The 13,796-nt window shown below is 40.3% G+C and overlaps 1 protein-coding gene across 1 annotated transcript in view; it reads left to right on the plus strand.

Moving 5' to 3' along the window:
- Positions 1 to 932: 932 nt before the first annotated feature.
- Positions 933 to 13,796, plus strand: part of wnt10a (wingless-type MMTV integration site family, member 10a) — a 29,487-nt gene continuing 16,623 nt past the window's right edge. Inside the window, exons 1-3 of the mRNA XM_080038132.1 lie at positions 933 to 1,340; positions 3,224 to 3,489; positions 12,345 to 12,718. Coding sequence (XP_079894258.1) covers positions 1,270 to 1,340; positions 3,224 to 3,489; positions 12,345 to 12,718 — 711 coding nt within the window. The 5' untranslated portion in view covers positions 933 to 1,269. The remainder of the gene's footprint in view (positions 1,341 to 3,223; positions 3,490 to 12,344; positions 12,719 to 13,796) is intronic.

Below are 13,796 nucleotides of genomic sequence, written 5' to 3' on the forward strand. Positions count from 1 at the left end.
CTGTTTGTCAAAGATAATTGAATTCTTGATGGAGATATACTCTGAAATAGGTATTTTGAATGTAAGTAATAAAGTAAATAGTGCAATGAAAACTCCTAACATGTGCACAGATGCAAACACATACAAGTAGACTTTCACTTCCATCATAATCATCATAAATCACTTCTCATCCTAATCTGTCCATCCTCCTCTTCATCATCAACTTCATCATAATCCCTTAATTAGCAATTTAATAAGAGCATAGTTTATTGCTAATACATTAATAAAAAAAACTGTGTTTACCTTCAACAGCAAATGCTTAGTGAAGGTTTTACAATGACATACAAGGTGTGTCATGCTTTTATTGACAACTATAAGAAACTCAAAATACTTGTATTAATGTTAGGGTTCAACAATCAATAAATAGTCTTAGAAGTGCTCACACAAGTCTTATACTCTCACAATAAACATGTTTATGATGTTATTATTAACACTTATATAGTCTTATTAAAACAATTGAATATTAAAAAGCATCTATTAAGGGTCTCATTACCTAACTTAAGCTTATTACAAGGACCTTAATATAAAGCGGTACCCAGTTTTCTTGCCTTTTGCAATCCCCTCTGTGCTGTGAAGTCCACCTCATCATTCTCTTTCTCCTCCATCGCTCCTCTAATGAATATACAAGTTCGCTCTCGCGCAGAGGGCACATGCTAAGTGTTTGCGCGTTGCTTATCAGAAAAATAATCTCTATCCTGCATTAACGAGGCACTTGACCTCCCTCGGTGCTCCCATACTCCCCGGGTGACGCAAAAAAAAAGTGGGCTGGCGAAGCGCTAAGTGCAGTAGTTTAGAGGACTATCGGTGCGCACCGAAACATCACCAGTCAAGCAGACTTCATTTAGAGCGTCTATAGCTTGGCGTCCGCCTTCTCTCTCTCTCTCTCTCTCGGATGTTATACCAATGCCAATACCTTTGGCGGAGATACGGGGATGTGTACGGATGTATATTAGAGACAACTCTGACTTTCCCTGTAACTTGTAGCAGCCTCCTCCATTCAGTAAATTGCAAGCTGGATGAAACTTTTTTTTGAATGAGTATCCCGCCGCTGGCTTGGCTGGCACATCTGGACTCGGAGGTCTTCTTTCAAGTCAAGCGCCACCGTGTAGTCGGAGCTGAGCGGCCACCACTCTTCTGTTGGGTCCTTGATCAACTTTAAGGAGGAATATTGGACTTTAAATTCTCCTTTCTTTATTTTTAAAACTTTTTTTTTTTTATCTCATAATTGCAATGCTCAAAATGGAACACTCAGTCTTCAGAATAACATGCGTCTTGGTGGTTATTTGTCTCTTGGATAAAAGGTGAGTTGAGTTTAATGTGTCAATTTAAAACCAAAAAAAAAGTTAAGTATTGTTTTAATACACTGAATGAGCATTTCTGTTTTTTTTTAAACTGCTCAATATTTGATTGATCATATGGCTAAAGTGTCAGTTACGTAGAGGATCATCTAAATAAAATTATTATCCACTTTAACCACAAAAATAGTTAGCTTTTCACGCAAGGAAAAGTTAATTAACCCTCATTATTCTGGCTGACAGGCATTTACAGCCTAAGGACATAAACATTTGCCAACTATATGGTTCCTATGCAACCCCAATTCCAAACAGTGTTGCCAATCAATTAAAAACTTTCCATATGGAGAATTAGCTGTTGAAGCGGGTCTATACACTCAAAGCAGGAAACACAACAGGTAGCAACAGAAGCCAAACTGGAATGACAGAGCGGCACCCAGTTCAACATGCATGTCTGCCACCTCTAAGCCACCACCATACAAACCAAACAACATGTCAAGTTGTGTTTGTGAATCCAAGTACACTCTATATAGGCTGCTTTTCAGAAAGAGCACCAGGTGGACTGGGAACCTTTACGTTTCATTGAGGCTTGCAGAAGAGTTGTCGCAGGAGTTACACATGTTGACAAAGTTTCCGCAGCTGCGTGAGTGTGTGTGTGTGTGTGTTTCTGTACACTCCTCCCCACACCTGGTATTTGTGTGTGCCTGTCTGTGTGTGCTCGGGCATGTGTGTATGCAGATGTGTGTGCGTGTGTTTGTGTGTGTGTGTGTGTGTGTGCCCACAGCCACCCATAATCCTGACTTGTGCGTTTCAGTCATTGAGACACCAAGCCGGTGTTTTACTTGTAATGATAATGAAAAAGAAAAAGCTGTAGACCTTTATTAACTCTCAAGTCATCATCATTTCCCTTGTTACTGCTGTTACCGCTGCTCTGTGAAGTAGAGAGGAGCTTTGACCGCTGTCAGGCTGAATTACTGTTGTTCACATGATTGATCTGCAACTGTTGAGTTGGGTACAGGGACACTCCTTAGCAGCTAAAAAGTCATTTGATTTACATAGTAACTGATTTCTTGGGGTGATTTTTGCTGTACGAGAGAGGGAAGTTGCCTTTGTCCCTGATGTGTATCTAAAACTAAAGAGTACATACTAACAAATGGATGCTGTTTCCCCGGCACCCCACTTAAGCTCACCTGTTACACGGAATAACAGTTTGATCTTGTACAGTTACCTTAAGTCAATATGAAGTCAAGCTCACCAGACAAAAGCACAGTGTTTGGCCACATTTAAATCTGCACAAATCCACATCCCTCTAGAGTCACTCAACATTTTATTTTGATTCTGGCTAAGAAAGCATTACCTGTGTGTGACTTTCTTAACATCATAGTCTATTATCTGTTTTTAAAATTGGTTACTTACTGTGTTTAATCATGTGAAAAAAAAATAAAAAATAAAAAATAAATAATATAAAAATAAATAAATAAATAAATAAATAAATAAATAAATAAATAAATAAATAAATAAACAAATAAATAAATAAATAAATAAATAAATAAATAAATAAATAAATAAATAAATAAATAAATAAATAAATAAATAAATGAATGTGAATTTCCCTTTAAACCACTACCAGGAGATGGTTTTGCAATCATCAACCCCCAGTATGTGTACTATTGAGGTTTTGCAGGAGTACACTACACTGGGGACCAATCAAGTGAGGGGCATTTTCTTGGTACTGTGGGAACTAAGCGTTGGCTTGATAGCCAAGGAACTTTAACAGAAGACGTACGAGGCAAAAGTAGACATTTGTGAGACATGAAAAAGAGAGACAAAAGATGTGTGTGTTGTAGGTTTGTCTTATGATAATAACCTGGCCTGTGTGTGCAACCATGCAGGGTAGACTCAAATGAAATCTTGGGCCTGAAGCTCCCCAACATCGACCCCATCCTGAATGCCAACACAGTGTGTCTGACACTGCCGGGTTTGACGCGGCGCCAGCTGGAGGTGTGCATGCGGAACCCAGACGTGACGGCTTCGGCTATCCAGGGAATCCAGATCGCCATCCACGAGTGCCAGCACCAGTTCAGAGGGCACCGCTGGAACTGCTCCAGCCTGGAGACCAAGAACAAGATACCCTACGAAAGCATAGTCTTCAAAAGAGGTCAGTATGTATTGTCAGAATATAATTTACAACGTGAATGAAATAACTTTTCTTGTAACCATCTTTCACCTTTCACACACAAAAAAAAATGTGACATAAGGTAGCAATATTGTTAGGGTTTCAATGCTAAAAAAATGAAAAAAATCGCATTAAATAAAAATGACAAGACACCTTCAGGGGCAATGAGGTTTCAACACAGTATACCCGCTGGAAAAAAAACAATGGAGTGCAGGCATGGGGATCAAAAGGTTTGTCTTCAAACAAGCTGTGGTTTCATCCTCAAACACACTTTGATAGAATACCTTGAAAGGATCGGCTTAGGAAGATTAGTGGCCACAAAGACACATGTCCTGAACAAGCTTTGGTGTAATATTATTCTCCAAACACAGTCAATGAGATAACCCAAAGGGATCATCTTCAATACAATTATTGTCTCAGAAGAACTAAAGCCTCCCAAAGGTTAGAGGTTATCTCTAGTGACCGGAACACTGGTGTCCACTTTCTTACCACCTTCTTCTCAAAAGAGCAAGTACCTTCAAGAGCAGTTAGTCACCTCAAGATCACCACACCTCATGCAGATCAGTTTTCTCTGATGCTTTGTAAGGCTCGGAGCTTCGTTTAACCACAAAAGGATGAAAGAGGATCTTAAGTCAGGTGGACTCATCACCAGATGATTGTTTGGAGAAAGCATCGGTTCTTTAGTAACACAGTGCATGGGTGTATGGACACACACGTACACACACGTACACACACGTACACACACGCACACACACACACACACACACACACACACACACACACACACACACACACACACACACACACACACACACACACATTGTTTGGTAGTTTGAGTTCTGGTTTGAGTTTGCTTTCAATATCACCAAATGAGGAAGACGATGGTGCTCATAGCTGACTGAATAACTAATAGAATTTGACACAAATGTATTGGATACAGATCTCTAGAAATGACAAATAATGTTGTAAAATGTCATTAGCAAATACATTTAACCAGGAAGAACCCTGACATCATCATAGTGCTCTAATGACGCTTCTTGCAGTCCAAATGAATACATGGGTTGCGTTCCGAATCGCATACTTTCTACTATATAGTATGTAGAAAAAAGATTTAGGATGTCCCGATTCTTGTGGCCAGATTTAGGATGGTTAGAATACCCGGATGGTCTACTTCATGCGGCCAAGATTGTTAGTGTTGAAAAGTGCATCCTATTTGGGCGATTCTGACCCACAATCCAGTGCGCACGTGAAGTGACGTAACATCGACGAAGCCTATAGGTCCATGTTATGAAAACAAACGGGGATGCGACGGATATAAAAGCAAGAGGCAAGATCAAGGCGCAATGTTATGATGAAATAAGAGAGTAAAGTATGTCCCAATAGTATGCCTACTGCATCCTAACTAGATTCTTTTTATCGTCGGATGTAGTATGTAGAATAGAAAAAAGAAAGAGTATGCGATTCGGAACGCAACCATGGTTTCAGTTAAATAACTTATGTCTGTTAGTTTGGGAGATTCAGCTTAAAGGTGCAGTGTGTAATATGACATCATCAAGAAAGTTCTACAAAGTTCCCTGGGTAACCCCACCCCTTTCGAATAATAACAGAAGCTACAGTGGCATTCAAGGACAAGAACAATTCAAAATTTTAAACAATGCACCTGATGACATTCCAACTATGACACTTTCAAGATGGCGGCACTAGGCCTTGGTCCAAAATATGCAGAAATATGGACATATATGAGACCCTTTCTAAGGGAAAAAATAAATAATTCAAATTTTTTTTTTCATTTTTATTATGCACCAAATTAAATGTACTTATGGATATTATAATTACTTTCTACAAAATCTGCTAGGAAATAAAACCCAAAATTCTACACACTGCAGGTTTAACCCTTGTGTGGTGTTCATATTGTTGTTACATAGCCAGTGTTTGTGGGTCTGGTGGTTTTCTATTCTATTCGTTTTCTTCATCCCAATTACAAGCAATATAAACAGAATATATGGTTAATATTTGCCCTTTACCTTTGTCAGATCACATTTATGAATTAAAGTACCACTCGTTTTTGTCTGTTTTAAAATAAAATGTAATAAAACAATAAAATTAATTAGAATAAATAAATGATGGGAATACATTCTGGTTCAAAGGCCAGTGAGTCTCAGTTTGAAATTATACTTAATATTATAATTTCTCTTTTGATAGAAAATGAAAATGGGTTCCCACAGACCCGAACACCATACAAGGGTTAAAATAAGTTTCAATTTAGACTGCGGTATTGAATTGTTGATATGATTCCTCCATCATTAAAAAAAACTGTCATGTGATTAAATGTGTCAGATATTTAGCTGCGTAAACTTCATTGAGGACTTTGAATCCTGTCACTGGTGTGGAACTTAACGTAACCTAACTACAATACACACCTCCGGTCTTACTTTCACTCTTCCCTGACTCATTGAGAGGCTGTTTGTCATTATTAGCAGAGGCGGTTGCTGGTCGTCTGGCATCCCCGGTTTGCCTCGGGTGCAGAAACTCCAAACCACTGACATAAACAACCTCTTTAAATCGGATGATTCATCTGTCACATGTTGATACGTTCCACTCCACAGAAGCTAAAAAATGGATGGAAGTTCCTGCGTTTGCACAGCCCTTATTGCGTGCAGCCACTGCAGAGGGGCAGTCCTTAATTGAGACAGATTTAAAGATGTGGATTAAATGGAACGTTAGAGATTAACATACATTTTGCAGTGTAACTAACTACCCAGGAAAAAAATAAATGGCCTGCTCTCAGACAAGGTTTATGTATACTGTACCAAACGAGTTTCTTCTGCTTTGTAATCCATAAACTGTAACGAGTTTATTCGTGTTGTTAAATCCTGTAGAGCAACGTTTAAACTATGAAATAACCGTTGTGGTGGTAAAACTGATTCAACGGAAATACCTTTTGGGTATTGGAACGTTGCCCGCTCGCGTGTCTGTGCCCAGCCTTTAAAATATTCTACAAACTGTTTGAGTTGCGTATCCAGGGGCTCTGCATCTCAACGTTTTGTTTTGGAGTCTAGTTTTACTACATCAGATATTGCTCGGAACCTCTCTGGCTCTGCCACGTATCTCTCTGCTGATGGGTCCTAATAACTTTTACGGGCCCATGTTCATTCCCATTCAGCTTGCATGGTAAACTAGGCTAAAGAGGACATCAGGCAAGACACGGATAGACAGAAATAGGAGAATCTCCCCTTGCTTTTCTGTCTGTCTTTCTTGCTCCCTGTATTTCTCCGTCACTGTCTGCGTCCTCCCTCGCTGCGCTGCTCCTAATGCTTTTACTTCCCCTTTGCCAGTGCAAGTGCTTGTGAATTTGCTCTCAGCACTTTCCCAACTCTCGGCGGCAAAAGCATAAAACCTGTTTAGTTGGTTTCTGTAACACAAAGTGACAGTTTCCTTTAAATCTTTAATTCATTTTTGTCACTTCCTCTGCCATCAGTTCAGCCGGGCGTGCCACAAGCCGGTGAATTATTTGTTAGATTGATTTGTTCCCAGTCTTCTGGGGGCCTGCACCGCACAGCCCCGGCCCAGAGCAGGGCAAGAGCTAAAACAGGCTTTCTATGTATGAGGATGTGCCTAAGTGCCCTCCCACCCGCCTCCTCTAGATTGTGTGGGTCAAGGTGGTAGAGTGGAGTAAGGAGGGGGGTACAGATTGTGAATTTGTGAGTCAAATTGTATATATATATATAAATAGTTAGCAATTTCAGAGTTTGTCAGTGTTTTATTGTGTGGTAGCCTATATAACAAGATTCATACTTGATCTTAATCAGCTGCTATTATGAATAATTTTTCATTTTTCAAATGATTTCTCTATGCTTCTGTGTTTCCAGATTCATCATAAATCTGTTTTCAGCAAATAATGCTCTAATAAACCTAATGTTTCTTACTTTCCCAGCACCAAACAGCAAACAAAGTTAGCTAGTGGCTGGAAAACAAAGTGGAGTCCAATGCGGCTAAACTGTCAATGTTCTGTAGTTCCCCTCAAGAGTCGGAGGAGACCAAAGCAGGGCTAAAATGATAAAGATTTGAAAATATTAGTCATCATATCAATCAACTACTATCAACATTGATAACAAGTGCAGGTTGTGCACAGCTTGAGACATGTCTGACAAGTGGGGACCCCTGTATTAAACAATGCAGGGGGCTGCGTTGGTGAGGGGGGGGGGAGTGGGGGGTGGTTTAAGGCCTGGTGTGATGGAGTTTACAATTGCATTGCACAACTTCAGACTGCTGCTTGCTCTGTGGAGGAATTGTATTGTTTTTCTCATTGTGATGACGCTACGTCCGACTTAAACATGATCAGTGTCAAGTATACAAAAGCAAAGAAGTCAAGCCCGACAGCAAATGGGTGAAACTCTACTACATCATATCTCACAAAAACAAAATGATGTCAAGTTCACTTAATATATAAATAAGGAAGCTACATCAAACAGTGCTGAAAGGGGCAGTTCCACTTAATAGCTTTTTATTTGACTCCAACGAGCAGGCTGAATCATTTCCCCTCCGAGCAGTGCGCGCTATAAACTCCTAAGTGGTTTCTTTTCATGTTTTCTTTACAAGTTTCCATTATAATCGTCAGTGTTTTCTACAGCAGTAAGTGACTGCCAGTGGGACTGCTTTTATAGAACCTGAGGGCAACGTGCTCACAGGCACAGTGAGCTAAGATCCAACAACAAACACTGCAGAGGGTACGAGTGCAAGTGCTGCTGTCACACTTCATCCTTCAATATTCACAGATTCCACAATTAGACATGGACAGGGTGAGTGTTCATGTGTGTTTATGCTGCTAGTGTGTATGTGTGTGTGTGTGCAAGTCTAGAGCAGCGTAGTATTAGCCTGCTGAATTACAGATCAGTTGTGGTGGAGTTGCGCTCATTACATGCGCCACGTGCAAGTCATGCTGGTTGTGGAGGGAGAAAGGGATGTGTTTAACGGTAAAGGCAAAAGGAGTCAAGAGAGAAATGACATGCACACATTCATTTAAGCACCACCTCTAACATGCAGTAGTCTGTCTGAGACAGTTTGAAGTGATTACAAGGCTAAAGCGGCAGTGCAACATAATCAGCCCCTTTATCCTAAAACCCAGCACTTACAGTAACACATAGTCTGGTGCTAAACTTTCGTTGCATGGTATGATATGACATGAACAGATAAAAGGATCCAACGACAACCACCTGATTCCACTTCCCAAGAAGTAAGTCAGTGACCAAGAGGCCTGCACCACCAGAATAGGAAAGGTAGTGGTTACAGTCTGGATGAGAGATATCTTGAAAGGTCTGAAGATGATAAGGAAGGTCTCTGATACAATTGTAGCTGAAAGCATGTAGAAAGATTGAGTCAGGGAAGGAGTACAGACATGGTCATTTTTAGCATCTCAACATTTCAGATTTTTAGCACCACAACATTAAAGACAAGTACAATACTACCTTCTTGAGTACGTAATTTGAGTCATTTATTTTGTTCCATACTAGCAACAAAGAGTACAGAGCCGGCCCAAGCCTTCAGGGGGCCCTAAGCGAAATATGATCAGGGGGCCCCTCTCCAATGTTAGCGCTGCTGAAACTATAGATCTTTGTTAAATATCATTCACACACCCAGTGTTTTCCGCTAGTGCCTCCACTGTGCAAAATATTAGACAGCCGAGATTCAGACCCTCCTAGGGGGGTCCGGGGGTATGCCCCCCCGGGAGATTTTTTTAACCTTTTTAAAGTGAAATGCATGAATCTGGTGCACTTTGAGAGGAAAATTATGAGGCTAAATCTGAGAAATGTTGTGTGAACAAATAATTTGGAGACACTGGGTCAGATGAATTAGAAGCTATTGAAGAAGGACACATGGATTTTCCATAAAAATATTAATATAAAATAAAATATTATGGGGGGTCCTCTGGGTTGGGTTTGGAGCTCTTTTTCTTTTACGGGACATATTTCTCTGTAATATAATGAATGCATTTAAGATCATTTTTTTTGCATTTTCAAGCTTTTTTATTAGATAGTACAGCGTTGAAATGGGGAGACAGAGAGAGAGAGGGGGGATGACCTGCAGTAAAGGTCCACGGGTCGGATTCGAACCTGCGACCACTGCAACGAAGGCCGGAGCCAATATGATACGCGCTCTATCCACTACGCCACCGGAGCAGTCCAATGAATGCATTTAAATGCAGTGTGAGGAACTAAGCAGAAGAACTCTGTTGTCCAGCTACTGTATCTTTTTTTCCACAGACAAGGCTGAAATAGGCTATAGACTATACACAGTGCATGGGCAACTGAGGGTAGCCCCATTTCCAATTGTTTTTAAATAAACTCAATACACACTGTGCATGGATGTGAACGTGACATGATCAGATAATTTCGGATTTCCTCCCAGATGAACTGATTACATTTTTAGGCTATTAATTATCTAGACCAAAACATTTTATTCCTTTTTTTGTATGACTCACATTTGCATAATATGATGTTAATATCAAACACACAAACTAAAATAAAAAAATAAATAAAAAAAATTGTTTTTTGGAGGGGGCCCCCCCAGGCTGCCCTATCTATCTATCTATCTATCTATCTATCTATCTATCTATCTATCTATCTATCTATCTATCTATCTATCTATCTATCTATCTATCTATCTATCTATCTATCTATCTATCTATCTATCTATCTATCTATCTATCTATCTATCTATCTATCTATCTATCTATCTATCTATCTATCTATCTATCTATCTATCTATCTATCAAGCAAGAAACGTCTGTCTGTCTGTCTGTCTGTCTGTCTGTCTGTCTGTGTTTCTGTGACTCACATATCTCACTGAGTTTTAGTCAGATCGGCCTGAGCTTCCGGATATTGCTTGTGCACGGCACAAAGGTGTGCATTCTTCATTTTGAAGTGTTTTGGACCAAAAGGAGTTATCATATTTATATCATTCTGGCTGCAAATACGTATGCAAACTAAAGGCCACAGTGAAAACAGGCATGAAATAATCCCAGAGTAAAAACCTCCTCCCTCTGATATGATTGGCCTCTGCAGCCAAAACTGATTTTGACGAGTGGGAGTCGGGACACGGCAGGCACAGCCTGTTGTTACTTCCTCATTCAATGTTCACCCCCAACAGTGACTTTGGGATAACTTCACAAACAAAACGTTCTTAAACCTTTCCACAGTCATCACCAATTCATCAAACCTGTCCGCTTTAGTGTTAAAGATCGCACGTTACGCTATTTTCACTGTTATAGAGTTAATGTATAGTTAAACACTACCGCGATCGTAATGTTAATTTCAGTTAGCATGTCACACACACACACACTGTGTGTCACAGCTGACTGCTATTGTCACGTTAATGTTATTTGACAGTTATCCAACTCTTACCTTTGAACCTAATCTGTAGCTGGCAAATACACATAATCCATTCTCCTTGCTAACGTTGCATCATTACAGAAAGACCAAAAGTGACATTGACGAGCGATGCAACAGCCATTTCAATGACTGTGTGACACTGCCTGTGTGTGGCTACATCTGTTTCTGTGTCCCACTTTCATAGACAGATGGCATTTAAGCATGCATACGCTAATACCTGCTTCATACGGGCACTGCACTAGTCTAATTCAAATCTCAAATCAAAAACAGTAGATAGCGCATGTAGGTTAAACAGCAGTGAGAAGCACCGCTTAATATCTTGAATACAACCGGCACAACCGACAGAAGGAGACAGGGCCCTGTTCAGTGTGTGTGTCCTCTGATGGGAGTGGTGGGGGTCTATCCATGTTCAGCTGGCCCACAGAGACGACGTACGCAAGTGTTTGGAACACTTAATTGTCCCAGATGTTTCCCCTAGTTATACGAGTCTTGGCATGTGTGTCTATAAACTTGTGAACAGACTCTCGATAAGTGTCTTTATCAAAACAGAGGAAGCTCCTTCACTGCCAGTGTTACCGATACGTGTGTGAAACTAAGTGATACATCCTTTTAAACATTATGATACATTTTGATAACAGACAATCTATAGACATTTCCTTGTGTTGCTCGTTTAGCTATTGTCTTTGTTTGTTCTGCCAGAGGCCTGTATATGTTAGCAGGACTGCTGCTGCCTGGAGATGTTAGCATAGTGTTAGTTGTTAGTTGCTTGACTTCTTAGGAGTTGTATCCAGCAGTTTTACAATCAAACTTTAATGAGGGGAACTAATTATTGTCGCTAATACATCTGATGCTGTTTCCGTTAAAAGTAAAAGAAAACATGCCACTACTGAAAACACCCATTTCAACAGCAACTTTGTCATAGTTATCTAAATACCGAGTGTTATCTACAGTGATTGTCACCCTCCATCCTCCATCTACTGTAACTTATAATCCTCTTTTCAACTGACAGGTTCATGACACATGTACGCTGGTATGTTCTGCCTGCAGGCTATTGAAAATGTGTTAACATTTGAAATAAGCTCTGTCACTTGTAAATGCCTCTAAAGCGGCATCTTGAAAGAAACATGGAACATTGCTCAATACTGACAGTCCTCATGTCAGCTCTCATACTTTTTTTGTGTGTGTGTGATACTTGGTGTCATTTTGGACATAGCAGGGAAAGCACAATGTCAGTGTGGAGAGTTTGAATCCCATCTTTTCTTTTGGTAACTACCATGTCAACTGAAAACATGTCTTGTTAAGAACCTTGGTGCTATAGGACATTTTTGACTACGTATACTCAAATCTCTCTTTTAACCAACCTGTGTTTCCTGAATGTGACTCTTGTTTGAACCTTGTCCTGCCACATTAGGCTATTAACACCACTCTCCTGTCCTATGGCCCCCACAGGTTTCAGAGAGAGTGCCTTTGCCTATGCCATTGCGGCAGCGGGCGTGGTGCATGCAGTGGCCAACGCCTGCTCGATGGGCAAACTGAAAGCGTGCAGCTGTGACGAGAAGCGGCGCGGGGACGAAGAGGCCTTTCGCATCAAACTGGACCGTCTGCAGCTGGAGGCCATCCACCGGGGGAAGGGCATGGTGCACGGAGTCATGGAGCACTTCCCCGCCGACCTGCCGGGGCCCCAGGACTCCTGGGAGTGGGGCGGCTGCAGCCCTGACGTGGAGTTCGGGGAGAAGTTCTCCAGGGACTTCTTGGATGCCCGCGAAACCTACAAGGACATCCACGCCCGCATGAGGCTGCATAATAATAGAGTCGGGAGACAGGTGAGTGGGGAAGGGAATGAAAGTGAGAGGCTATGGGTGTTTGAGTGCATGTGTTTTTATTAACAGTATAAAAACGCATATATATATATATACATATATATATATATATATATATATATATATATATAGAGAGAGAGAGAGAGAGAGAGAGAGAGAGAGAGAGAGACCAATTTGTGGCGTTTTCTTCAAATTAAAAGAGCACTCTGAGATTAGTTTACTTATCTTGTCACAAGAATGACTATTGAGTCTGTAAACACAGCTGTTGATGTCTTCTGTGGCTCTGGAGGAGCTTCTATCTCAGCTTGGGGGTTGTATCTTACAATATTATTCGTAAAAAGTCAGAATTCTAAATGGAGCAGGGAGGTCCTAATGAAAGATGCTGTCTAGTTCTATCAAGTGTTTTTATTGGAGCTTGACCCACACCGGAAAAACTTAAAGTCAGGATTTCATTTTTAAATCTGTGTCTCACAATTTTATACAGCGTGATACAAAAACATTGGAGTGCTTCTTTCATTTCAAAATAATATATAGTTAGAAGGTAGTTTGGACAAAACACACATATCAACAGGTGTAGCGTACGTTTTTAAGTTGACTGAGTTAGATTTACTCAAAGACTCAAATCACATTTATTCAATAGCAGATAGGAAATAATGTAACTATATATAGTTACATTATTTCCCATCTGCTATTGAATAAATACCTGTATTACTTCAAAATAATAACACCATCTTGAAAACATAAAGGGAATACACATTATGCAATAAAACAGGTGGAGACCAGTGCTACTGCGCCAATGATAATGTTGCAGTGCAAAACAAAATCTGATTGTATTGGCTAGGTCGTCAGTATTACACGGCTGTTTATTTCTGCTGGCAGGGGATTCTGTGATGAGTTCCTCCAAAGTTCAAAGTTTGCAAAATAATAGTTTAGTTACATTTATTCGTCTGGGATCTTGTACAATGACCATACATCTCACACAATGAGAAAAAAAGATCCATAACAGTCCTCGGACAGGTACACACAATCACAAGGGAAGCTGTTAGTCAAAATGTGACTTTTATTATAAGGCTGTATGTTT

Source organism: Ammodytes marinus (assembly GCF_949987685.1).
Source record: "Ammodytes marinus genome assembly, chromosome: 12".
In the NCBI taxonomy this organism is placed as follows: domain Eukaryota; kingdom Metazoa; phylum Chordata; class Actinopteri; order Uranoscopiformes; family Ammodytidae; genus Ammodytes; species Ammodytes marinus.